This window comes from Felis catus, chromosome B1 (assembly GCF_018350175.1).
Source record: "Felis catus isolate Fca126 chromosome B1, F.catus_Fca126_mat1.0, whole genome shotgun sequence".
Classification (NCBI taxonomy): Eukaryota; Metazoa; Chordata; class Mammalia; order Carnivora; family Felidae; genus Felis; species Felis catus.
Genome location: NC_058371.1, coordinates 137,298,233 through 137,325,892, shown reverse-complemented (window position 1 = coordinate 137,325,892; position 27,660 = coordinate 137,298,233). Strand labels below are relative to the sequence as shown.

Genomic DNA, 27,660 nt, shown 5'->3' with positions numbered 1-27,660 from the left:
ATGGCATTACAGCTCCAGATTTGTAGAATTAAACCCATCAGCCTTATCCCCTCCATAGAATTATTATCATTTACCCTGATCCCAACTCTGAACCCTCCATTCTTCAAAAAAATACACTCACTCATCAACCTGCACAGGCACACATTTTTAGCTTTCAATTCCAAGACTGAGGCATAGTAGATTTATATTCTTTTCTTTTTTTTTTAATGTTTATTTATTTTTGAGAGAGACAGAGAGAGACGGAGTGTGAGCAGGGGAGGGGCAGAGAGAGAGGGAGACACAGAATCTGAAGCAGGCTCCAGGCTCTGAGCTGTCAGCACAGAGCCTGACATGGGGCTCAAACTCATAAACCATGAGATCATGACCTGAGGTAAAGTCGGACGTTTAACCAACTGAGCCACACAGGCACCCCTCATATTCTTATTTCAAATAAGCAGCACATATCTCAAGAATTATGAATAAATGTCAAAAGTCTAACCTGGAAAATATTCACATCCAAGGCTCTTACTGGGCCGGTATGCTTGTCATTTTGGGCAATCACAACTTCCTTGTCTCCAGCTATAATTTTAGAAGGATCATAAAGAATAATATTTCCATTTTCACCACCTGCAATCAGAACTCCAGAGACATTTCCTTTGGAATCCATCTTATAAGGCCCCCAAATCAAGTTGTGGTACCTTTAAGAGAAAATAAGTAAACGACTCATTTTTTAAGTCAAATAACTACAGAAAAGAATCTGAAATTATATATTTAATTCCTATATTTTCATAAATAATCTAAAAACACTGCTTTTCCTCTATTCCTGGTAACTGTGCATGACTTGGTGAAATAGCATTTTAGTTTTTATTTGTATTCATATGTGCATATTTGATTTTATAATCTTAGAGAGTAAAAACTTTTTGGTAGAGGTAATATAGTATCACAAAGTATACCTGATTTGTGTGTCAAAATATATGGGCTTAAGAATGGTTTTACCATTGAGAAACTGTGAGACCCTGGGTGAGTTACTTAATCCTCCTAAGCTGCTTTTAGTTCACCTGTAAAATAGAGCTAATAACCATTTCCCTTGATATTGTTTGATTATAGAAGTACTCACTGACAAGTGGTCTGTTAAATAGTAAAGATGTTAAAGGAGTTATATGGAATTTTCTTTATGTATATGTGTGTGAGTGTGTGTGTGTGTGTGTGTGTGAATTTTTAAGTTTACTTATTTATTTAGAGAGAGAGATAGAGTACAAGCAGGGGAGGGGCAGAGAGAGAGGAGAGAGAGAATTCCAAGCAGGCTCTATGCTGTCAGTGCAGAGCCCGACACGGGGCTCAATCTCACGACCTGTTAGGTCTGACCTGAGTCAAAATCAAGAGTCAGACACTTAACCAACTGAGTTACCCAGGCGCCCCTGAAATTTTCTAAGAAAAGTAATGTATTATGACAGTGGAAAAATGACATCAAAATTATGTCTATTATGACAAGTGCCCCCACTGGTGGACAATAAAAGATTATAGTTTGAAAGGAGATGAAATATGAAGGTGGCAGGAGGTATATAATGAAACAAATGGTGGTGAGTAGAAAACCTGATAGACAAAATGCATCTGAAGCTCCCATCACAGAGGAGGGCTCTGAAGATGAGAGGTCCATTGAGACTTCATGATTTGAGCTATGTGAAGTTATGTTAGCTAGGGTACAATCTCTTCACCAAAATCTGCCAAACTACTGAGACAATAAAGCATATTTTACTACTCAGATGAAAGGGTTCTTTTTCTGCATTACAATAGGGTGTTAAGTACTTGGAAAGGCAATCCAAATAACACTGTATCAAAAATCATGTCAATAAAAATCTCTGTGAAATGTTTTTAAATATAGATAAGTACAAGGAAAAAATAAAAATAACCTACCATTCAGAGATAATCCTATTAACATCTTAACATTATCTTAACAACATCTTAATATTATCCAACCACTCCTTTTTTTGACCATACTTATCCTTTTTTTGTAAACAGGTGAGATAAAGGAGGTAAAAGAAAGTATGTCTACTGTATCATGAGGAAAAAAACTACTGGAAAAGAGCCTTTCCCTCCTATCCCACACATCAGTCAGAAATAAAAAAGTCTTTTACTTCCACAGAAATTCACTCATATAGGGAGGGAGGCAGGCAAACCATAAAAGACTCGTAAATACAGAGAACAAACTGAGGGTGGATGTGGGGGTCGGGAAGAGGGGAAAATGGGTGATGCACATTGAGGGCACTTGTTGAGATCATGAGCACTGGGTGTTGTGTGTAAGAAATGAACCATGGGAAATCTACCCCAAAAACCAAGAGCACACTTTATACACTCTATGTTAGCCCATTTTAGAATAAATTATATTAAAAAAATATATATATAGAAATCTACTCATATACTTTTTCTCAAAATATTTCATGTAATTGATGGTATTCCTTGCAGTTTCTAATAATACCTTATTTATAGATAAATTAGGCATCAACCACAACATAATAATCACAACCATAAATAATGTGAATTTAAGATTAATCAACCTCATACCTGTGAGAAGAAGAGAAAGTGGCACAAGATTTCATATCCAAGGATGGATCAGAAAGGTCTAATTCAAATATCTCAAGGGAAGCATTGGTACTAAATGTGGCATCCAGCTGCTGAGCAGATGTTCCTATAGAAAATACATTTATGGTGAGTACACATGCAAAAATAAAAGACTTGGAGAAAACCATACAAAACAGAAATTAAATGCATGTTTTTCAATTATCTCACTCATGAATGCTGCTTATGACTAAAATCTCAGGATATGTGCCATTGAACAGATGCTTAAATTACTACAGTAATGAGATTCTGACACAAGGCTTAGAGATAATGCTTCTAAGAATGGGTAGTGAAGATAATTTTTTAAACATGTAGATGTTTATTATTTACAATGTCCGCTTATAGCTACAAATGATGTAACTCTTCATATAAAAATGCTAGCATCAAAACTGTTCTTCATTCATTCAAATCAATACTTAGCTTTTTTTTTTTTTAACATGTTATCTATCGTGCTTAACACTGGAGGAATAATGATGAAAGAACTGTTATGAAGTGGGGAACACACTATAAATGTAACATATCATGATTAATGCTATAATGAACAAGGTGCTAAGGAAACAGAGGAAGGTCACTGAACGCAGTTCACAAGGAGGATGGAGGTGTCCTGCTAGGGAAGGAGAGGCTTTCTAGAGGAGATGAAGCTTAATATGAATCTCAAAAGGACAGGCACAGATAGGCCAAATGTGGAAAAGAAGAAATAAGTGACTCCTACTATGTTCTCTCTGTTGAACTTACCTGTAGCTAGGTAAATGGGATGATTCTGGGCAGGGCTCCAGGCCTGCATGGCTGTACGGTCTACTTCCTTTAACTTCATCCTGCTAAAGAGAATATTTTATATAGAAATAAACTGAACATGTCAAAACATAGAGGGGCGCCTGGGTGGCTCAGTCGGTTAAGTGTCCGACTTTGGCACAGGTCATGATCTCACGGCTCGTGAGTTCGAGTCCCGCGTCAGGCTCTGTGCTGACAGCTCAGAGCCTGGAGCCTGTTTCAGATTCTGTGTCTCCCTCTCTCTCTCTCTGACTCTCCCCCATTCATGCTCTGTCTCTCTCTGTCTCAAAAGTAAATAAACGTTAAAAAAAAATTAAAAAAAAAACATAAGACATTTTTTTACATAGAAATACACTTAACTAATGACTACATCATTAGAATGTTCAAATGCCAATAAATCAAACTGGTTTCGGTATCATTTGTCAGGAATGTTCAATATTAGAAAGAAGAAAAACTTGTTAAATTATATTGAGACAAATATAGGGCTTTTCGAATTGTTTACAAATTACAGTCCTTCAACTGAAAAATCAGTCTGAAAAAAAAAAAAAAAGAAAACAATACAGAGTGAGGGACTAACTTTGCTACACAATATACTTCTCAGGTAAGGACGGGTGGCAGTACATCAGGGGCCAGAAAAGGCACGCAATAAACAAGGTACATCTTCTGAAAGCAGGATTACTAAATTGCAACAGCAGTTTTAGAAATTAATTTTAAATTAAAACAGGCTAATTTCAGAGAAGAATGTAGTAATATCACAGATTTTAAAGATAAATTTAGCAGAAATTTTAAATAGCCAGTCACTCCAAGCTACGGTTCCATATACCACTAGTTTATGTATTTTCTGTTAAAGTTACTTTGGTAGAAAAATACTGTGCTGTAGTTTAAAAAAAAAAAATTTGCTATTATACATAAATATATCACATGGCACAGTATTCCACTGTAAGATGTACCATAATTTACTCACTTCGTCCACTACTGGTGAACACTGGAGATGTTTTTAATCTTTTGCTATTTTTACAAACAATGCTGAAATAAATAGCCATATGTACATGTTATTCCATTCATGGGCCAGGATAGCTATAAACTTCCAGAAGCAAAACTGCTGGGTTAAAGATAACGCAATTCTGGGGCACCTGGATGGTTCAGCCAGTTAACCGGCAGACTCTGGATTGTGGCGCAGGTAATGATCTCGCAGTTCATGGGTTTGTGAGTTCGAGCCCCGCAGTGGGCTCTGCACCTGCTTGGGATTCCCTCCTTCTCTCTCTGCCCCTTCCCCACTCATGCTCACTTTCTCTCCCTCTCAAAAATAAGATTTAAAACCTTAAAAAGAAAGATAAATGCAATTGTAACATTGATGGTTATTGTCAAGTTGCTCTCCATAATCACTATACTGTTTCACACCCTCTACCACCTTACAAGAGGAACACTTGTAGATTTTTACCAATGATAGATGAACAATGTTTACTCTTAAGTAGTTACAATTTGCATTTCTGATACCATAATGTTGAGCATCTTTTTATAAGGTTATGGGCCATCCATAATACACCTTTTCTGTCTATCCTTGTCTATACTTCTTGCCTATTTTTCTACTGAGTTGTCTGTCAGACTTTATTTTTTTATTTTGGTTACGATTTTTTTTCTTACCTTTCACAAGATTTTGACTCTTTTTCTTAATGTTTATTTATTTTGAGAGGGAGAGAGAGAGAGCGCGCGCGCATGAGCAGGGGAAGGGCAGGGCAGAGAGAGAGGGAGATAGAGAGAATCCCTCGGACCTTAACTGTGAGATCATGATCCGAGCCGAAATCGAGTTGTACACTTAACCAACTGAGCCACCCAGGCGCCCCAAGATTTTGACTTTAAAAAAAAAAATAGATTTATCAGAGCTGTTTCAGGTTCACAGAAAAACTGAGTGAAAAGTATAGAGTTCTCACATACCTCTCTACCTTCTCCCCCATCCCCCTCCCCTCACCCCCACCCCAGACTTTCCCACCATAAAACTGTCCTGTACCACAGTAGTGTATTTGTTACAACCAACCTATGTTGGTGTATTACTATCAAGCAAAGTCCACGGTTTACTTTAGGGTATACTCTTTGGGTTTTGACAAATGAATAATGACACATATCCACCTCCCCACAGTTATAGTATCATTCAGAAGTTTTCCTGCCCTAAAAATTCTGTGTTCCACCTCTTTATCCCCCTCCTCTCCCCATCCCTCCTCCTCCTTCCTGCCAACCACTGATCTCTTTCCTCTCCTCATACTTTTGCCTTTTCTAGAATGTCATTTAGTTATAATTAGATAGTATGTAGCCTTTTGAGATTGGCTTCTTTCACTTAGCAACAGGCATTTAAAATTCTTCCCTGTCTTTCTGTGACTTGATAATTCATTTCTTTTTATCATGGAAAGATATTCCATTGTATGGAGGTACCATGAATTAGTAGTCACATTTATCATTTTTTAAAAAATGGTTTCTGAATTTTGATTAACTACGAAGGCCTTTTGCATGCCAAGGTTATAAAGAAATTCACCCATATTTTTCTTCTAGGCAAATTCATTTGTGGCTTTTCTTTTAAATTTTGACTCAGGTCCTGGTATACAATGTATGTTCATAGTTTATTTTTTTATTACAACAAAACTATTGAAAAGTCTATCTTTTTTCCTACTAATTTTAAGATAATCACTTTTATCATGTACTAAGTTCCTATATTTAGGTTTATATTCCTATAGGTATTATGATGTAGATTAGGATTTATATTCCTGTATATATTTAGGTTTATTTCTGGATTTCCATTCCTTATGTCCATCTGCTATTTATTTACATGCTAGCACTCCACTGTTTTAAATATTAAGGCTTTATAGAAGTATGATTCCAATAACCTCTATCCATTGCTTTTCTTCTACCCTATTTTTTTTTTTTTGCTATTATTACTGTTTATTTTACTACATAAACTTCTGAATAGTTCTTGTCTAATTCCAGAAAAAAAGAGAATGTTAATATGTTTCCTGAATCTGCATCAAATTAATAAACTTATGGTCAGGGGCGCCTGGGTAGCTCAGTCCGTTAAGCATCTGACTTCAACTCAGGTCCTGCCCTTGTGGTTCGTGAGTTCAAGGCCCACATTGGGCTCTGTGCTGACAGCTCAAAGCCTGGAGCCTACTTTGGATTCTGTGTCTCCTTTTCTCTGTGCCCCTTCCCCACTCATGATCTCTCTCTCTCTCTCTCAAATATGAACATTTAAAAAAATTAAAAATAACAATAAATTTATGGAGAAACCGACATAATGCAGAATCTTCCCAATAAGAACATGTTGCCTTTTAAGTTTTCTTTTTTTAACTTTCAGTATTATTTTAAGTTTTTTGACATATTGGGTTTGTTTATTCCCAAGTATTTTATGTTTTGGTTTGGTTTGTAAATGTGGCTCACCCCTAACCCACCCCTATTACATAGACTGTCTTCTTGTTATTGTTATACAAAGGCTAGTAGTATTTGTACTACCATATTAAACAGTAGCAATAACAGTGGGATTTCTTGTTCCTTTCTTTAGTGGAAAAGCCTACTATATCACCATGGAGCATGACTTTAGGATTTGAAATACACATACATATGCACATATAGACATAAATATATATAATGTAAGGAAATTAGCCATCGATTACTGTTTTATTCAATGCTATTTATAAAGACCAGGTATTAAATTCTGTCAAACGCTTTTTATTAGGTAATCAGAATGAACAGATTCTTCTTCTTAGGTCTATCACTGAAACAAATTATACTAACAGATTTCTTAATATGGACCATCTTTTTGTACCTTGAATAAACTTCTCATGATGTATTTCTACTAACGTGTTGCTAGATTCCATTTGTTTAACAGAATTTTGCTTCTAGAGTTGTGAGACTGAGTCTATTCTTCTTTTGTGCAATCTTGTCACGTTTTGATACCAATGTTATAACACTTGAGTCATAGAAAAAGTTTTCCTTCTTTTTCTATGCTCTAAAACAACTTCAATAACAGCATTGGAATTATTGGTTCTTCAAAGATTTAGCAGAATTCTCTCATGAAACATGTGGGCTGGGTACTTTTGAAGGTCTTTTATGGAAATTGATCTATTTGAATTTCCTTTATACAAAGTCATTTTTGTAAATTATATTTTCCTATGATAATCCTTTAATTTTTTTTCTTTACGGATTTTCTCATTATTTCAGACTTGAACAACATAGACTCACGATTCTTTTAATTTATGCTATTTATGTTTATTAGTCTTTATTACATATATTTGTGTTTTGCTTCCCCCTACCCTCCTCTTAGTAATTGATCAGCTTAGCTAGTGACTTATTTTCAAACAGCCAATTTAGTAGTTTAGTAGTCCTTTTTGTTTTCTAATTCATCAATTTCTTTTATTTGTATCAATTCCTTCCTTCTACTCTCTTTTCATTTACTTAGGTCTTTTCCTAACTTTCTAATTTAAATGCTTAACCCACTCATTTTTGTTACTTATTTTTTGTAAGTATTTAAGGCTTTGAATTTTCTCTGAGTAATGCTTTAGCTAGATTACATATATTTCTTGTATTTTCATCACTATGGTCATCTACATATTTTGCGATTTCCATTTGTAGTCTCCATTGATCCAAGAGTTGACTGAATTTAATATGCAAGTGGAAGGGTCTTTTACTGCATTGTGATTTTTTTTTTTTATAGTATCTCTCCTTTCTAAAATTTATTGAAGTTTTCTTTGGGGCCTATATAGAAGGTTTGGTAAATGTTTCATGAGATCTAAAAAGAACAGGTACTCTGTTTTCAGGATCAAGATCAATATATATTAATCGAATCTACTCTATTGACTTAATTGTTTAGGTCGTCTACAGCCTTACTGTTTTTCCATTTGATCTGTCCCGGACCAAGAACAGTGAATTAAAGGTCACTACTACTAATGTATTTGTGCTTATTTTTCCTGTTATCTCCCGAAAGTTGCTTTGTTATTTAACACATAGTTATTTGGTTGACAGGTATTCATAATATTAAATGCTGTCAAATACACATTTATAGCTTTGTATAGTATTGCTCTTCATTTTAAATAAGGCTTTGGGTCTGAATTCCACTTTATCTCATATTAAGACCCATATCAGGGGTACCTGGATGGCTCAGTCAGTCAAGCATTCGGCTCTTGATTTCAACTCGGGTCATGATCTCGCACTTTGTGGGACTGAGCCCAGCAATGGGCTCTGTGCTGACAGTGCAGAACCTCCTCGGGATTCTCTCTCTCCCTCTCTCTCTCTCTGCCCCTCTCCTGCTCACGTTTCACACTGTCTCTCAAAACTAAATAAATAAAGAGGGGCGCCTGGGTGGCTCAATGGGTTAAGCACCCGACTTCAGCTCAGGTCATGATCTCGCTGTCTGTGAGTTTGAGCCCTGTGTCGGGCTCTGTGCTGACAGCTCAGGGCCTGGAGCCTTCTTCAGATTCTGTGTCCCCCTCTCTCTCTGCCCTTCCCCTGCTCACACTCTGTCTCTCTCTCTCTCAAAAATGAATAAACATTAAAAAAAATTTTTTAAATAAAGAGAGCTTGTGTGGGAGTGAGGAGAGGGGCGGGGGGTGGAGTGGAGAAGAGGGAGAGGAGAGAGAGGAGAGAGAGAGAGAGAGAGAGAGAGCGGAGCCCCACACAGGGCTTGATCCCCCATGACCCTAGAATCATGACCTGAGCCCAATCAAGAGTCAGATGCTCAACCGAGTCTTCTAGGTGCCTCTGCCCTTTTCAATTTTGAGCCACTTTGTTTTCACTGGCTGTCTTCAATACAGAAAAAAAAAAAATTTCAGATTTTGCTTAGTGATCCAATTTGAACATTTTTCAATAGATTAGCTAATAAGGCCATATAAAATTTACTGATACAAGTCTTTTCTTCCTGATTTGACAGGTATGATTGCTTAGTTCTATATTATTTTGCTATGTTTGGTTTTATAATTTAGAAATGTACTTTCCCTGTTGTCCATATTTGTGTATTTATAATTTTTCTGATAATTAGGATGACTTGTATTTTTGTTCTCATAAGTACTTCTGGTTCTATCTTAATAATTTAAAACAATATTATTCAGTGGCATCTGGGTTGCTCAATCAGGTAAGTGTCCGACTTCAGCTCAGGTCATGATCTCGTGGTTTGTGAGTTCAAGCCCTGCATTGGGCCCTGTGCTGACAGCTCAGAGCCTGGAGCCTGCTTCAGATTCTGTGACTCCCTCTCTCTCTGCCCGTCCCCACTTGCTCTCTGTCCTGTCTCTCTCAGAAATATATAAGCATAAAAAAAACCCAGTATTATTTAGTACCATTAATCCTCTATTTCTTTACACCGTAATTACTGTGAGCACTAATGAAATCAGTTTTCATAATCTTACTGCCCCTCTTGTACTCCACAGTTATTACAGTCAATAGTATTATCTTTCTCGGTGTTTACCTTTGTACTGTTAAATATGCTTATACCTCCACTAACTGACTTGTCAGCTTTAAATAACGTCCTTTGACTCCCAGCTATTACAGATGAGGCAACCCATTAACTTATTCTACCTCCAATGTTTTTCTTACTTCCCACTTCTCTTAATTTTTTATTTTATAATGAATTCCTACATTATCAGATACTGAACATATACACTTTATTCTTTCTTCCTTATTCCCACCTTTGTTTTAGTCTCGGGTTTACAGTTAAATATATTCAATGCTCTCCAAGAGTACTTTTGCCAGCTTTCTCATTCATTTCTAGAGAATAAAGTTCATCCTCCAGTAGTTTCCTTACGAGGGCCTAAGACTAACGATATGCCCTGGGTCTTACATGTTCAAATTGTTTACACATGAAGAGTATTTTACAGATGATAAAAATGAAGGCACAGAAAGATTAAATAATTTGTACGTGCTAGCAAGGGACACAGCCAAAACTGGAACTCAGAAGTTTACTTCCAGAGTCTAAGCTCTTACTTGTTACCATAACAAATTCAGGTATTCGATTTTAATCATAGAAGGCATGCTAACATTTAGAAGAAATACTGACAAAACAACTAGGATGCAGGAGGACATTGAGAGAAGGAACGTATTTTAGAAACCGTGCTAGGTTAGGCAAGAGTGGATTAGGAGGTTGCATCACGTGGTTAAAAGTAGTAGAGCCTTTGGAGTCAACACTGGATTTGACTGTTGGCTATACTACTTATGATACTTTGGACACACTGTTTAACCTCTCTGAGCCCCACTTGTAAAATAGGGACAAAAGAGACTACTTCATGGGATGTTGTGAAACTTAAATGAGATGATATATTTGAAATATGAGGCCAAACACAGTGCCCGGCACATAGGTTAACATGAGTTTTAATACGCTAACTACTTTTTAAAATTATTACTATCATGAGATTAACCAAGAAAACCATACATCTAGTTTCCTAAGACTATTCTGAAAAAAAGGGCAAAATCTCAATTTTCTAAGTGAAAAAGAGGCCTATTTTCTATCTATGAAATGTCCTCTTCCTCTGAGCCAACTGTCTTTAATAACAAGTTCAAGTCCCAGTTCCTTCATAAGTACCCTAATGATCCAATACACAATTATCTAAATAATCTCTTAACTGTTTATACCACTTTAAACATATTATAATAAAGTATCTTATTCTATCTTAAAACTTTATAACACTCTATTAGTACCTATTGTTACATCTTTTTCCACTGCCTTTTCACCAACTGTTTTATATGGCATCTTGTCTCACTAATTAGACAAATAATGTCTTTTTTCAATAAAAAATTACAACTTTTACCCTTTCTGGACTCAAAATTGCTTAGCACAGGATGAAGTAGATACAAAGTTTTGCTTGTTCAATTTTAAATGTTTATTAGGGAAATACAAAAAGACTGATGAGCTAGAAAGATTACTTTCAGGTAAAACATTTAATTTTTAAATTCTTAAGTGTTTAAAAGAAAAAATAACTTTAATAACTTTAACTTTTCTTATTTAAAAACTAGGGAGGGGCACCTGGGTAGCTCAGTCAGTTAAGGGTCAGATTTTGGCTCAGGTCATTGTCTCATGGTCCATGAGTTTGAGTCCCGTGTTGGGCTCTGTGCTGGCTGCTTTGAATTCTGTGTTTCCCTCTCTCTCTTTGCCCTTCCTCTGCTCTCGCATTCTCTCTCTCTCAAAAATAAATAAACATTAAAAAAAAACTTTTTTTTTTAATAGGGAAAAATACTACTAGGGTAAAAAGAGGTTTTTTAAAAGCGTAAAAAAGTTTGTTTTAAAAAAAGATTTTATAAAGTGTCTTAGAATAATTTCTAAAAGTGAAAACAAAACAATCATGTATATTAAAAAAAAAAAAACCAACTAAACTGAACTACAGTATGTCTAAGAGCAAAGGTACAACAGAGGATACCTGATTCATGAACACTTAGTTAATGTGTAACATTTACTGAAAGAGAAAGAGACAAATTCATAAGCACATAAAATGGTTAAGTGGAAATTCAAAACATTTATAAAAGTCTACTTCTTGTCCTTAGCACTCAATGTTCCACTAGATGCAGTTCCACTTATTAACTTGTACTGAACACAAGGCTTCAATACCAGCTACTTTTTTTTCCCCTCAATCACTACAACAATGGTCTGGAACTACCTTATGTGGTCTGAATCTAATTAAATAAGAATACCATAATCTACCCACTGCAATCATTCTTAAAACACTAAGACTGCTATGAAAATACAACTTGCATATTTCCTTTTCTTAGAAATGATCATTTAGTTGTAATTAATTTTCTTAAAAATCTGAAGAAGGCTTAGATTAAACCAAGTGTACTTCCCCGAGTGAAGACTTGCTTTAAAAGCTTTGTGCAATTTTTTTTCAATATCAAATGTGGTAAGAATTCACACTATGCAGACTTATTTCATTCAAGACTATTTTACACAGAACAAAATCATTCTTATAATACAAAAAGAAAAGTGTGAGGACAGTGGCTTGTTCACAGATGACATCTATAAGACAATATCTATGGCGTAACAGTTTAGGGTATGGAGTCCAGAGCCAAACCCTCAGTTTAAATCCCAGCTCCATCATGTCCTAGGCTCTGGCTTTAGGCATGTACCTTTACCTGTTGTGTGCCTTGGCTACCCATTTGGTAAAATAAGTATAATAAAAGCATGTATAAGAAGGGTTGTTGTGAGAATTAAATAAGGCATTACACAGAGGCCTTAGAACAGTGCCTGGCACATAGTAAATGCATGCCTGTAAATGTCAGCTACTGCAAAAGTCACAATTTAAAATGCGTATCCCAAAGAATACACCTGAAGAATAATTTATGTTTCAGACTAGAACGCTTATTTTTTTTGTCCAAGTTTCTCCCTACAACATGCACGTAGTTAAATGCATGCAATTTAGTGGAAGCTTTTCTCTTTCCACTCATTTTCTAGTTGCTAATTTTGTAAAGCAATACTAAACTCCAACAGTACTATTTTCTCAAACATACCAATCTTACAATGCTCCATACAGAGATGACCCATTCTTCAGAAAGTAAAAAGTAGAAGAGTTTATGGAAATGGAAATTCTGACTCTCAAACCAGGAATACAATCTCTAGTTGGGACTGCCTTATTAAAAATCCATCTTGTGTGGGCAAATATCTCACCATGGATGGACAAATTTGTTCTAGAGGATTTATTGTTATCGATGTTCTAAGGCTCATTTCACTCAACCAAAAGAGCCAACTGTGCACTGAACTAAATGGTGCCATACTTATCTAGAATCTAATAAATAAAACATTTTGAACTAAAATTAACCGAAGAATGACAACATTTCTGGGGCGCCTGGGTGATCCAGTCGGTTAAGTGACTGACTTCAGCTCAGGTCACGATCTTAACCGTGTGTGGGTTCGAGCGCCGCATCGGGGTCTGTGCTGACACCTCGGAGCCTGGAGCCTGCTTCAGATTCTGTGTCTCCCTCTCTCTCTCTCCCTGCCCCTCCCCGGCTTGTCCTCTGTCTGTCGGTCTATCTCTCTCTCTCAAAAATAAATAAAACATTAAAAAAAATTTTTTTAAAGAATATTTCTAAAAACACTGTAAAAATCAATTTAATAATACCACTTGACAAGAATTTCTAAACTTCATGAAATTACATACAAAATTCTGTGTGTATTTTTTAAAGTAGGCTTCTTTAAGTACCCCCACACAGGGCTAGAACTCACCACCCTGAGATCAAGACCTGCTGAGATAGACGCTCAACCAACTGAGCCATCCATAAGCCCCTGTGCAGTGCATTTTTCTAGGAAGGTGATCCAATGCTTTCCTCAGGTCCTCAAAACGGACTGTAATTCCAAAAAATTAAGAATCACTGCTCTTTACAGTTACAAATTTCTTTCTTTTCTTACGTTATTAGTTTCAAAAAGAACCTATGTATCTAAAATTAGGCAATATAATTCTTAATCCATTCCAATGTCACATTTCCCAAACAACCTTGGATGTGTGTAACATTAATTCACAACTACAAAAACACTTCAGGTTATCCAAAAGTTCTTAGAGTCTACAAACCTTCCCCAGGTCTATTTAATCAAGAGAAAGAGCACAGAAGAACCACTAAAAAACGATGAGTAAACTTCAGCCAATCCCAGAACAATCAGTATGTACAGAAAACGTAGGACGGTATGATAGAAGAGCAAGGCTCTGATTATTGATTGAATACAGTTACAATTAGCGACAAACACAATCACATTTCAGTTTTCTGTGTTAGAAAGCAGTTTTGGAGAAAGGATTTATCACAGACCATCACTGCAACTTCAGAAAGACTAAATAAAATTAGTTGCTTATGCTCACATAAAAGTTCATAATGCCCACAAGCCCACGCAATATTTTGATTTATTTTTCACCTGCCCTGTAACTTGATCTCTCATCATAATAACTTATTAGCAAAAACATACAACACTTTTTGACATTTGCTTCGAGGAATAGACGGCAACTGGTAACTATCCTTAAAATAATCCAATCCTGGTTCAATGACAGTAGCTTCCAGTTAAAAACCTATGAACCTTTAAATCTGGCAACAGTTCAAATATAAACAAAAAAATCATAACCAAACTAAAATGAACCAAAGTGATCCTGAGGTTTGCTTCCTTCCCTCGCCCTTGGGGCCCGCACCTCTTTGTGCACAAGGGTGTGAGTGTCCTCTGACCTCAGACCCCCGTTACCGGACCTGGCACGACACCCTGTCGCAAGCCTCAGGGGAGCTCCTGCTCAGCAGTGGAAACGTTGGCGGATGTGGATCGGCGCGATCCCCGAAGCAGCCGTGACGCCAGGCGTTATCCAGACGGGCCCGAAACGAAGATCAGGGACGCGCCGCCACCACAGACCGGGCCGCAGGCTGACGGGGACCAGCGGAGGCCGATGCCACGGTCGTGGCTTTCGCCTGTGCTCCACCTCAAGGCCCGAGGGCCGGCGAAGAAGACAGGGAGGAATAGGCAGACACACCTTGTGGGGACCCTCGGCGACCGGTTCCTGCGTTAGCGCGACGCCCGTCGGACTCTCCCAGCATTCGCCGCCGCCCCTCCTCCCGCCCCAAAGCCACCTCCACGTTCCGCTTCAACGTGGCAGCCACAGCCCCGCCCGGGCGGCCCGCGGACGCTTCCGGGAGCGACGCCTCGCCCCGCCCACTTCGGCGCGCACCCCTCCACGGCACTTCCGGGAGAGGTGGCAAGGCGGGCGTGGGGAGCGTGTAGGTGGCGCGCGCTTGTGAGGTTGGGGGGACCCGTACTGAAGGGCGGCGTACAGGTTGAAGATGCGGTGACCCGGCATACGCGAAAAGAAAAAAAAACAGGTCCTGCTGTGCTGGGTGTAGCTATATGTTCGAAGAACGGCCGAGGCCTGCAAGAATGCGACGTAGATTTAGTCCTGCGAGACATCGGCAGCCTGCGAGACATCGGCAGCCTCCGCGACACTGCCAACACTGGATAAATCACTTGGAAATGGGACTGCACGGCCCTAATTGCAGAAACTTATTTGTGATTGGGTTGGTTAAAAGTTGGTTCTACAGTATTGCTTTTGAGGACTTCAAAACCAAGTGATCTGACTATACCCGATGTCTGTTGTGGACAGTATTGTTACTCCAGAGGCATAGTGGAGCCAAGTAGTCCAGTTAGCATCATATGGCACTATTTAAGATGTACTAGGGTTTGCCCTTAGTCACTGGGCTTCGCCAGACCCTGGCTTCGAATTAGTGTATTGTCTGGATGTCGTTTTTAGTTTAGGAATTGTTTTACAGCAAAGTAAAACCAGAGGAAAAGTACTTATAAACAATTAGAACCTGGATTCAACCTGGGTCTCCTAACTTCTAGGCCAGTTCTCTTCCCATTACACCGAAGAGTCAACCATCTCTTTCAAGTTTTTTCTTAAATTTTCTTTTTTACATTTATTTATTTTTGAGAAACAGAGTAGGACAAAGCGTGAGCAGGGGAGGGGCAGAAAGAGGAGACAGAATCGGAAGCAGGCTTCAGGCTCTGAGCAAGTGGTCAACACAGAGCCTCATGCTGGGCTTGAACCCATGAACCATGAGATCATGACCTGAGCCGAAGTCGGAGGCTAACCAACTGAGCCACCCAGGTGCCCCTCAAGTTTTTTCTGAAGTGCCTTCACTTCTAGGTATCAGAGTAGGCACATTTTTGCGCTCCCAGTGCACGCTTTCATACACCCTTTTAGTGTCTTATACTTACAGTTCAATTTGAAAAGGAAGTTTATTTCTCTAGTACAGAAATAGACCAAACAGATTACTTAGGCTACAGCAGCAAATTTCTAGTGTCCTACAGATCCATTTTTACTTACAGCTGCAAGGACTAGTTTACCTATAGATGCCAATGAAAAATCCAACTTAGAAGTGGGCCCATCACTTGAATCAACCGAAAACTTAACTCCCTACTGCCCCAACCCCAGAAGACCCCCGACTACCTGTAAATGTACATCAGTACGGAGAAAGGGCTCATTAGAACAACTTACCAAAAAACTCAAATGATTCAAGCAGTGGTTACATTCTTTGGTATCATTTAATGTACTATATGTTCCTATTGCAGAAGTCAAACTACAAACTTCCCTGCTCCCCACCACCCCCTTTTGTAGACTGTGAGGTATGAACAGTATTTCATGACTGGAACACAGCCACATTCAATGGTCTCTGTATTGCCTATGGCTGTTTTTGTGCTACATGGACAAAACCAAGTAGTTGCTAGAGACCATTAAAGAGTCTGCAAAGCCTATTCACTGTATGGCTGTATTTATAAAAGAAGTTTGCCAATCCCTATCTATTAGGATTTGCCTACAAGTCAAAGTATGAGACATACAGTATTGTATAAATTTTTATTTCAAAGCCTTGTTATAGTAGCATGCATACAAAGACAGTATGAAAACTGTCATAATATAACTGGTAATCTAAGGGAAAAGTGTATTTGTTTCTAGACTTGATATATCTGGTTAAATATAAAGAGTTCCTAGTTTGTTTTAAATGCAGGGAGTTCTCACTTGGACTATGAAAGCTGAAACCGCGCAAAGCACAATCTGATTGTTCTATAACCTTAAAATTTGTCCAAACATTAGAAACTGATTTTGGTTGAAATATAAAAAATAAAATATTCAAAACATTAGAAACATTGAAAATTAGAATGTTTTATTTCTTTATAAACAAGTCTCAAGTAGTTTGAACAGTGCTTGCTTTCTCATATAACTTACAATATGGAGCAAGCATCTTTCCTATGCCTTGGCAAACTGTCATTCTCTTTTCTGAGTTTGATCTGTTTCTAACGTTTAATGCTTTGCAGTGTCATGAAACATCTCAGAGTTCCTTTAATGTGGTTTTTCACCTGAATCACTTCCTCCAAATGTATTCATCCTTCACAACACACAACTGCTTTCCTCATTTATAACTATGTTCACCTTCACTAAATTCTTCTGGCTATATATCCAATTTTAGTGTATGTGCTGCTGAAGCAGCACCTTCTGGCTGTATATCCAGAACTACCTCCTGAATGGCAGCAGTGTAAACATTCCCACAGTCATATCTTCCGGAACTCCATTTACATTCCAGCCAAATCCTATGAAGTTTTGCACAGTAGTCTCATACCACTGTGCAAAGCAAGGACTGCCTGTGATTCTTGGAACATGGGTGCAAATTTCCCAGTAGCATCCTTATCTGAACATGCAGCTTCACCAGTGGAACATTATTCCATTCACGCCGACCTCCAAACGATGCTTAACCTTAACCGACTGAGCCACACAGGCGCTCCAGACTTCTGAACGATGAAACCAGCCTTTCCCAGCAAAAAATGTTCTTTTTTAGTCTCCTGGTAATTACCATTTTCCTTCAGTGCAGCAACTAACCTCAACACTCTGGCCTGAATGCTAGCCAAACTGATTAGGATTTTTTATTACAGTCCTCCATCCAAAGTAGAAGCACTCCATTTCAACTGTAAGTGGCTTTCTGTTCCTAGTGTAATTTAAACTAAAAAATGTTGAAGCAACTTTACTTTGCTTTTTATATTCCTCGAACTTTTAAACCACAGTTTCTGCTGCAGCTTTATGTAGGCCTGGGTCTCGTCTCGTCTTCACTATGCTGTCGCCATTTTCAAATCCAATTTCACTTCCAGTGTTAAAAATCACTTGTTTCTTTGCTGCCCTGCCAATTCCCTCTTCTGATTATCCAGTTTTGTACAATGTTGCATGGGTTTATTACTGGGAAACAAGTAAGCAATACAACTACATGCTTTACTCCGTGAACTAATAGATGTTTAGTGATCAATCACCAAGAGACTTTGAAAGATGTGATGTAACTGGTTACTGACCATGATGCACATCTTTTATAATGCATAATCAGTTGTGGAATAAAGAGCTAGCAACAAAACTTATGCAACAATTCAGTTACTATTGTAACTGAAATAACAACTGTGTTGTAGGAGGATTGGTGTTATTTAACTAAACTGTGAAAACTGATCTTCATGTATAATGGAACGGTGCAAAGTAAGGACCACCTGTATCTAAAAAGAAAAACTTATATTAGTTCACAAAATAATCAACTTTTAATCCAATTTAGTTAACTACTAGCCAAACTTAACCATAGATCAAAATAGAAACTGAAGATTTTCTCAAAGGGATGTTAGTTCCAGAGTGAATTCCCACTGGAGATGGAAAAATGTTTGGAGACAATGTAATACAGAATTCTTCAAATTAGCATTTGCAGACAGTCCAAAGACATCCTTTTGAGAACTTAGGCCCCTTCCCTCATTTCAACAATTTTGAGGTCTGCAAAAGAGTAAAGTTCTGGACAACTCTACTGTTGTCCTGATTGTAAAGCTTTATAATCATCACAAAGCACAAGACTGTATGTATTTACAACTTATTCCACACCAGCCAGTACCATGTTTTCTCCTGTGTAACAGTAGCATCCATCCCATTAATGTTTTGTCTTTGAATGCACTTATTTTGTAAATCTTTTGATTAAGGCCCGTCAACAAAATTTATATCAACTTTTATGTTTGTAGAAATTTATGAAATAGAAAATAAACTTAAATCAATACTGAGTATTTGCAAGAATTTTTCCTCTTTATATTCCTCAAATTTGAAACACCCCAAGACAACATGCCTAATTAGTGACAGATTAATCTGGTATTAAATTTGAGATTCCCAGCTTCTAACCACCTACTTATCTACTGTTCTTGAATAAAGATTAAGTTATAGGATGGTCATTCAGTGGCATATCAAAGAGTCATTTATAGGACATACAAAAGTTCAGCAAATTTAAACCCTGGAATATATGATCTCTAAGAATCTCAGAGGCTGAATTACACCATTATTTTTGAGAAAAGATAATCATCAAGGTTAAAAGTCCTGACCCCAGCCACCCAATTGCCTATCGTGCATCAAATCTATTGATTCAGAAAATTATCTTTGAAATCATATTGTTATCTTTGAAAAATGAAAAAATAAGGAAAAAAATTTAATTGAGTACAATGTCCACATTATGCTCAAATATCAATTTTTTGCTCAAATCTGATTGTCCGTTCTTTTGTCAAAACTAGCAAATTTATAAACCACTTACCTTACTATATAAATGTTCAAATTCTTTATCAGATAAATCTGACAAAAACACCCTTCAATTTCATTCCTAAAACAGGAACACATTTACAAGTAAATCAATATACAAAAAAATTACATCATATCTATAATTTTTTTCTCCCACTAGGATTTTCTTTTTCCATTATGTCCTCATCCACATACATTAATCACAACAGATCATGATGTGAACAGCAGTGGAAAAAGTTTAATCATTGGACATTTATATTTTCTTCCTATTTTCAACTTGAGCTTTAGTCATAAGTTTTTCATTGTTTAGCCCTTTTTAAAGAACACATAATATATACACATTTCTATAAATTTTAATTTTCATGAACCGGTAACACCTCCAATTTTACTTCCAATTGGAAAAATCATACCAAAGATAATCTCAAGTGTATCATTTAACTACTTCGCACAGATTACCTTATGCTAACTTAGAAATGTCTTAATATTAAGCTTGACATGGAAAGGGTAACCTTACCTAATACAAACATATCCCAAAACTGGTTGTATCTTTTTACGTAATGCTTTTTGTTATTACACAAGGTCTCCAAAATAACCAGAAGCACTTAAGCTTTAAAGGAAAAGAGTTGTCACTGCTAACAAAGAACTTTTAAGCAGCAATTAAGGGAAAAGAAGACTCAAAAGATTACAAATCTCAGGCACAAATTAGAATTCTACCAATTAGGGGCATTCTGCTCAGAATGCCCCAATTAGGGGCTTGGCAAAGTCTGTATTTTGCACATCAAGAGAGATAAAAGACCGTGGTGGGAGGGGGGAGCAACAGAAAGAAAAGGAAATATACTCACCAAACTGGATAAATATCAAGCTTTTGAGGAAAAGGACAAATCGCTCTAAAGCTGCTGCTGTGTATTTATACCTTTATTCCATCCTATGTCAAATATATGTGTAAGTGCCTTTAAGTAATTGGATTGCATTCCTTAGAAAACTCTAAACAGAAATTTCAACCATTCCAAGTCAGTCTGCACCCCAAGCAAAATACCAGGGATAGGGGTACTCAATTTCTATCTATAGTCTACTTCCAGCTTCTCTAACCACCTTCACCTAAGGAGGAGTTGGGAGAGGAGAAATGGGTCCAAGAAAAACAAACATATATGACCAAAGTCCAATATTCTCTATCTATAAAATAAGCTTTCTTATATATTCTCTAGAAAATTTCCAATAGGAGTGGCATCACTTATGGAATTTATATGTTCACAGGCAAGAAACCGTGCATCTTAGAAAAGAGAGCACTTATTTGAATACATATGCTCTCATACTTCTCATTATCTGACCAGAGGGTCTAATGTTATATCTCTTGATTCAATAAATTGAAGCAGTTTAAAAAAAAAAAGAGTAAAGGGTGATAGTCAACCTCCAAGATGATCCCCAATGATCTCCCACCTCTTGGTATTCACACCCTCATATGTGTCGACTTACATGTTAACTTGGCATTTCTCTCTTGGATCATTCCCTCTGGGGAAAGATAGTTGTCATGTTGCGAGAGTTCTCAGGCAGCCTATGGAGAGGTTCTCATGGTGAAGCACTGAAGTCTTCAGCCAACAGCCATCAAGAAACCAAGGCTTGCCAAGTGAGAGCCCAGAAGATGATGTCTCTCTGCTTTGCCCTCCTCCCACTGTAAGATAAGTGTTGTTGTAAACTACTAAGTTTTGAATAACTTTTACATAGCAATAAATAATTCATACAGAGGGTCACAATCCATATTCAAAAAGCAAAATGTACAACTTATGAATTAGCTGGAAAGGTCTGAAGTTTTAGGAAAGGGTCAGATTCGGGAACAGTTTTTAAGTTGGTCACCAATAATTTCAAAACCCGAAGGCTTTCTGAAATGAAACGGTGAAAAATTCAGCAAGAATGTAAGTCAGTTACCAGAAATACATTTTAATAAAACAGGACAATAAATAAAGGTTCTAGTAGAGATAAGAATCTGACAAAAGAGTAGGTGTTCAACAAGGAAGATACCAGTCCTAGAAGGCAAAAGGTCTATTTGCTTTCCTAGGGTTGTTGTGAGAAATACATTTGTTTATAAAACAAACTTGGGTGTCTATACAATGCTTAGCACAATGCCTGGCACGTAGTCGTTCAAGAAGCATTAGTTGTTATTTTTTCTCCAAGTGACCAAATTAATAAAATTCTGTAACAGGAAATTAGATTTCACCAAAGTCTTCGTAAATCTTTACTTAGATAATCCGCCATTTCCAACGCACTACTATTGTTCTGGGAACACTTAATACATTTAAAAAAAGATATACTACCTCCCCTGTATATCTGGAGTGATTATCTTTGAAGTCCCAGGAATCTTTTTCCAACATCTCCAAGAATGTAATTCCTAAAAAGAGATATTTTCTTTTATATTACAATGCACAACAGTCCATGCATTTTCTCAGTATCTTTAATACAGTTTACATATCCTCATTAACGTATTCAATAATCACAACGGTTCATTATGTGAACAGCAGTGAAAAGGTTTAATCACTGGATATGAAGTTATTGGAAGAAGCAAAGATAATCAAATGATTAAATTGAGAACCTCAACGTCACTAGTAAAACAGTAAAAAACAGCAACAAAAATGCACAAGTTATAAACGAACATAAAGATACATAACTACAACTAAAAAAAAAAGCATGCTTTTATGAGGAATTACCTATTTCCCTATCCAGGAGTACATTAAGAAAACCTAGACCCCTTGGGGCTTCCATAAAGTGAGTTTTCATTTAACCAGTTTACATTTAAGTACATCTGTTTTGCAGCATAGCAGTTTTCAGTAACTCATTTGTAATTAATAATTACAAGAATGCTTTTAGAATAATGTGAGAGCCACAGTTTCATCTATCCTTGGGCAGCCACAATATCTGGAATCCACTTAAAAGAAAATTAAAATAAAAAACCCTTCCCTCTGAACTCTGATGCTGAACTGGCAGCAGGGGTACTTTCAACTCTAACTTAAGAAAATGAAAAATGAGATTGGGGCACCTGGGTGGCTCAGTTGGTTAAGTGTCTGACTTCAGCTTAGGTCATGATCTCGCGGTTCGTGGGTTCGAGGCCCACGTTAGGCTCTGTGCTGACAGCTCAGAGCCTGGAGCCTGCTTCGGATTCTGTGTGTCCCCCTCCATCTGTCCCTCCCCCACTCATGCTCTGTCCCTCTCTCTCAAAGATAAACATAACAAAAAAAAGAAAATGAAAAATGAGAGCCTGCACCTGGGGCTTCCCTCCCCAGCTACTCCCACCTGCCCTCTATACCATTTAGCAGCTTATGAGCTCAGAGCTCCACTTCCTATCTGTAATGTCTAGCACCCACCAGGCTTGCTCTTTTAATATACCCTATGGTAGTGTCCGTTTAAGTTACCCTTAAGGGGTGAGAGGAGGGCACAGGAGTACTTTCCAGGTACTGATTACTATTTTAGAGCTTATCCCAATTGCACAGATTTTGAGTACTCAATGCTTTTTCTTTTTCCTACAAGCACTACTTTCACATGCATAATTTTGCTGAACATGAGGTATTTTTCAGGGACATGTATTTGTGTGGTAGAGACTGAAAAGACAAATTCACCTTACACATTGGTCTCTACATGCAAGGAGCATCCTCTAGCAGGTTCCCTGCAAAGCTGGAGTCCTTAAAAATCAGGCAACCACCACGATGAAATACCACTTCACACAAGAACGTGGAGAACGTGGGACCCTCATCCACTGCTAATGGGAATGTAAAATGGTCCAGGCACTTTGGAAAAACAGTTTGGCATTTCCTTGAGGTTAAACATAACACTTAGCATACGACCTAGCAATTCCACCTTGAGGTATATACTCAAAAGAAATGAAAACATATGTCCATACACAAACTTGTACACTAATTTTCACAGAATTATTCATAATAATCCCCCACAATGGAAACAACTCAAATGGTCAACTGATAAATGGTTAAATAAAATCATCATAGCAGTATATACATACAATGGAACATCTTTTGACAATTAAAAAAAAAAAAATGGAAGTACTCAGGGCGCCTGTGTAACTCAGAAACGTCTTGATTTTGGGTCTGGTCATGATCTCACAGCTCGTGAGTTCCCCGCACTGGGCTCTGTGCTCACAGTGTGGAACCTGCTTGGGATTCTTTCTCTCTTCCCCTCCCTCTACCTCTCCTCTGTTTATGTTCTAAATCTCTCTTATCAAAATAAATAAGTAAATATCTAAATGAAAGAAGCTGCTTGCAAAAGGCCGTATATTAGTTTTTTATTCCATTTATATGAAATTGTATAGGCAAATCTACATAGACAAAAAAAAATAGTGGTTTCCAAGAACAGAGGATAGGGAAGATATAGGGAGTGACTGTTAATGAGAATGTGTTTTTTTGGGGGGGGGGGAGGGGTGGTGATGAAAATGTCCTAAAATTGATCACGGTGATGACTGCACAACTCTTGAATATACTAAAACTTAATGCACACTTTATATGGGCTAACTGTATGGTGTAGGAGTTATATCTCAACAAAACTGTTACCAAAAAAACAAGGCAACCAATTTTTTCCTTAAAGATAAAACTGTTATGTATTTCTACTTAGCCTCATTTGGGTCTTAACTGGTTGAGTACTAAGAAAGTTTCTAATAGCCTAACAGACTGAAGATAATTTTAATCCAGATCCTACCCTTTGCACGTCTAACATCCAAGCAAGCACACAGCCCATGGTTCAATTTTCCCCAAAGTCATGGACTATCCTCAGGCCACATGACTTTTAAGAAAGGGACATAAACAAAAGCTCTGTTAATCTCGTTCAAACAAGATACAAGCATATTATAATGGAAAGCAGATGTCAATAAGTAGTACCTTTTGGCTGGAATCTGGACTAAGAAAACAACAAGGGGAAAAAGACGCAATCTGGCTTGGAAATGTTGGAATCACCCTCGCCTACAGGAGAAGGAAATGAAAAACTGAATGAAAAGTACAAACTTTTCTGGTTTCCTTAATGGGCCTCCAATGTAAGCAGGAGAGAAAGAAGCCACTTAATATGCTAAGTGTCTCTCCAAAGACAGAAATTATGCCCTATTTTGGCCCCATTTTGTTTCTTCCATGACAATTGAAATCTCATACCGTAAACATATAGAGCTTAACAAAGACATCTTTTGAAGACCTTCTCACTTCTTGAAAACTATCTACAATGCGCCACATCCCAACCCAAATCATTTCACTGCGCTTTCTGTCCTGACCCTCTTACTAATTATATTGACGATTCCCCACTAGACATGTGGTGCCCCAAAGATCTTACCTTGTTTCCTTAATTGCCCCACAGTGACAAACGGTCTTGTAGAAAAGGTTCGTTGAATTAAAAAACGACGTATCCCCGTATTAACACTCTTATTCATGCTCCTCCGGGGTCACATATCTAAGGCCAACCATCCCAACAGCTCCTATAATATCGCCACATCAGGGAACTACCAAATAAAATGCAAGGAAATTATATGCCTCTCAGTAGATAATTTATTTGGGGGCCCAATTTTGTCTTTAACATTTCTAGGGTATCGCGTTTATCGCTCTCCCTCCCATCTCTTCCTCCACCCATATCCAGTCCCTTTAAGAGTTCGTACCGGAGACCTAACGGCATGCCCCTAGTTTCACCTCAATATTACTCCTACCTCCCCGCTTCGCATTCTCAGGCCTTGCCTCACAAGAACCACGATGGCACCGGATGTAACCGGAGCGTGTTGAAACAGTAGCAAAACTAGACCATAAACAACTAAATCCACTAAGCACCCTGGAACAGAGAGGAGGAGCCGTCAAATGCTCGTCTTAATGTTCTAGGCTCTTCCGATTGGCTGCAGCGACGCGACGTGGCCTGTGATTGGTCACGGCGTCAAGCGCAGCGCCCACGAAGAGGAAGAGTAGGAGTCTTGCACCTTAAGAGCCCGCCTTTTCCGACAAATAAAGGTCGTAGCCGCCGAATCTACGGGCGGAGCTAAATTTATCACGATTAATGCTGTCGTAGGACCACCCAAAGTGGAGCCCCACGTAGCAAGAAGATGACCCGAAGTTGCTCGGCAGTTGGCTGCAGCACCCGGGACACCGTGCTGAGCCGGGAGCGCGGCCTCTCCTTCCACCAGTGCGTGAGAGCAGCCTCCGGCTGTCTAACTCCCAGCACGGCCTGGCGGGCAGTAGGCCAGGGTGGGGCGGGGCCGGGCTTGCGTTGCGCCGTTGACGTGACGTGGCGTGACGTGCGTAGCGTGGGGGAAAGGAACGAGGGACCTTTGAGAGTTGGTGTTTTTCCTGTCTTTCCGGCTTAGCGTGTACCTCCAAATTGCTGATTCTTTCTCGTTGCCTACCGCTTGCCTAATGGCGTTTAGCAAGGGTTTTTCGAAAGGAGTCATGCTTCTTTTCGGTCGTCTTACTATTTGACGTGAGGAGATGGGAAGGGTGGACAGTTTGGGAGAACTGTTGAAGGCGTTCGATTCCATTAGAGTTGTGTGGCTTACCCAGGAACAGGAGTACAGGTGGATTTTCACGAATACTGCCTGTTACTGCAAGTTATTTAGTAGAATTGGCTGAGCTCCACAAGGCCGGTCCTATTCTGGCTGGATCTGGTCATGGCAAGGAAGGTACATTGGCTCAAGAGTGGGGTGGGTTTTCAGACCAGTCTAATTCGAACCCACGTCTATAGTCCATCCATGACATACAGTTGATTCAAAGTTCAAGGCACAATGCGAAGTAGAAGAGTGGGTAAAGCAAGATCCTCAAAGACAAAAAGAAACGTACTTCAAAAAGAGGTAGTCTGTTAAGGTAATAGATGTAGAGAGTTAAACCACTGACAAAGGACTTTTATGAGAAAATCAAAAGTAGTTTTACGGGACCTTTGAGTTGGACCTTGAACTTAGGTTGTAGAGTGGGGGTGGGAGGAAGATAGCGCTTAAATACGAATAACATGGAAAAATGTAAAGGGGTGGAGAGTGCAGATATCAGAGGAGTGGAAAAAGTATCTTGAAGACATTAAAAAAAAAATGTCAGGTTAAGGAGTTTCAACTCTGTATGGTAGGCCTTTTGTAGTCATTGTTTTGTGTTGTTTTTTAAATAGGGCTGGTTCCTCCACCTAAGCTGTTAGAATTGTATCTTGTAACCTTTCTTTTCTTCTCTGGGATTTTCACCCATCAATTAGTTCCTGTTCGTTTTAAATTGCTCCCTCTACTGATTACTTGCCTAAAGTCGATGAGCATGCTCACATTACTTCCATTTTTAAACAGAGACACACAAACTCTTGAGTCTATGTGCACCTCTGCACTACCCTATCATGCTTTCCCTCTATAACAAGGCTCCTTTAAACAGGAACATACACCTATTTTCCTAAGTCCTATTGACTTTTCAACCTATGGTAGCCAGATCACTACTGCTCTAATGCACTGACAAAGGGTCACCAGTAATGTTGCCAAATCTAAGTGAGCACTTCTAAGTCCTTCTCTTAACCTTCTTTTTTTTTTTAACTTTTAATTATATCGACTGCTCCGTGAAACTCTCATCTTCATTGGCTTTATTGACACACTCTGTCCAGAGTTCTCTCCTTTTCCTCTAATTTTTTTTTTTAAATTTTTTGCTGCCCTGCTTTTCCTGTGCCGCCTTAAGATTCTTCAAGCGAGGAAGAATTCATTTATTGCTTTTATTTGTTTTATATATTGAGGACCAAAGTAAGACCTACTTAATTTTAAGAAGAGAAAGTGATGCAGTTATTACAGTAGTATACTATGATTCGTCCAGGCTGATTTCTTCCCATTCATTCCATTTTCCTGATTTCTGGAAATGATTTTTCTAAAAATGCAAATTTTATACTAGTTCCCTTAAAAAAGGATTTTAATCCTGGGGCTTTTCAAATGCCTAAAGGCAGAATCCAAACTCCTCTGTGAAGACTTTTCTCCAATACCTGTCTTCCAACCTGAATTTAATTTCCTCTGTATTTCTGTTATTTTTTATGTGTGCTAAATTAAACACATGCCCTTATGTATGAATGGGAGGGAATAATCTTTATCTTCCTATGCCTAGGAAGTTGTAAGGAATGCAGAAGAAGGTAGAGACAGGAAAAGGAGTTAGAATACTATGGTGTTAATCGTAGCAACAAAGTTATATTGATCAGAAGTAAGGGTTCAGCAAAAAGGTAATATAGATTGGAAAGAATTTGTCAACTTGCCATCGCCCAAAGGCGTCATCTTCAGGCTTCTTGAACATGGAGC

The 27,660-nt window shown here is 38.1% G+C and overlaps 2 protein-coding genes and 1 long non-coding RNA gene across 29 annotated transcripts in view; 1 reads left to right on the top strand and 2 right to left on the bottom strand.

Annotated features, from left to right (window-relative positions):
• SEC31A (SEC31 homolog A, COPII coat complex component) overlaps positions 1–14,958 on the bottom strand; it is a 70,927-nt gene extending 55,969 nt beyond the window's left edge. For 16 of the 21 annotated variants that reach the window (XM_019829307.3, XM_019829318.3, XM_006931006.5 and 13 more), the window contains exons 1-4: positions 14,820–14,958; positions 3,331–3,413; positions 2,542–2,665; positions 479–677 (exon numbers count right to left, since the gene is read on the bottom strand). In XM_019829307.3, the coding sequence (XP_019684866.1) occupies positions 479–677; positions 2,542–2,665; positions 3,331–3,409 (402 nt within the window). In that variant the 5' untranslated portion in view covers positions 3,410–3,413; positions 14,820–14,958. Of the gene's footprint in view, positions 1–478; positions 678–2,541; positions 2,666–3,330; positions 3,414–14,489; positions 14,683–14,819 lie in introns of those variants that run through there. The other 5 variants (XM_019829308.3, XM_019829309.3, XM_019829312.3 and 2 more) reach the window with 5 other exon arrangements.
• Positions 14,959–16,680: 1,722 nt separating this feature from the next.
• LOC102900929 lies at positions 16,681–25,341 on the bottom strand. Of its 6 annotated transcripts, none has more exons than XR_006596983.1 (7): positions 25,087–25,341; positions 24,720–24,885; positions 24,281–24,361; positions 23,015–23,182; positions 21,719–21,792; positions 19,426–21,078; positions 16,681–18,364 (listed from the first exon to the last, which is right to left on the bottom strand). It is a non-coding gene; the product is annotated as an uncharacterized LOC102900929 (long non-coding RNA). The 6 variants fall into 6 exon arrangements; XR_002741841.2 differs by lacking the exon at positions 23,015–23,182 and having other exon boundaries at positions 19,426–19,491; positions 20,252–21,078; XR_006596981.1 differs by lacking the exon at positions 23,015–23,182 and having other exon boundaries at positions 19,426–20,334; positions 20,883–21,078.
• The window catches only part of THAP9 (THAP domain containing 9), a 22,029-nt gene continuing 19,697 nt past the window's right edge, over positions 25,329–27,660 (top strand). The window contains exon 1 of one of the 2 annotated variants that reach the window (XM_003985230.5): positions 25,329–25,550. In XM_003985230.5, coding sequence (XP_003985279.2) covers positions 25,471–25,550 — 80 coding nt within the window. In that variant the 5' untranslated portion in view covers positions 25,329–25,470. The remainder of the gene's footprint in view (positions 25,551–27,660) is intronic. The other variant, XM_019829306.2, reaches the window with a different exon arrangement.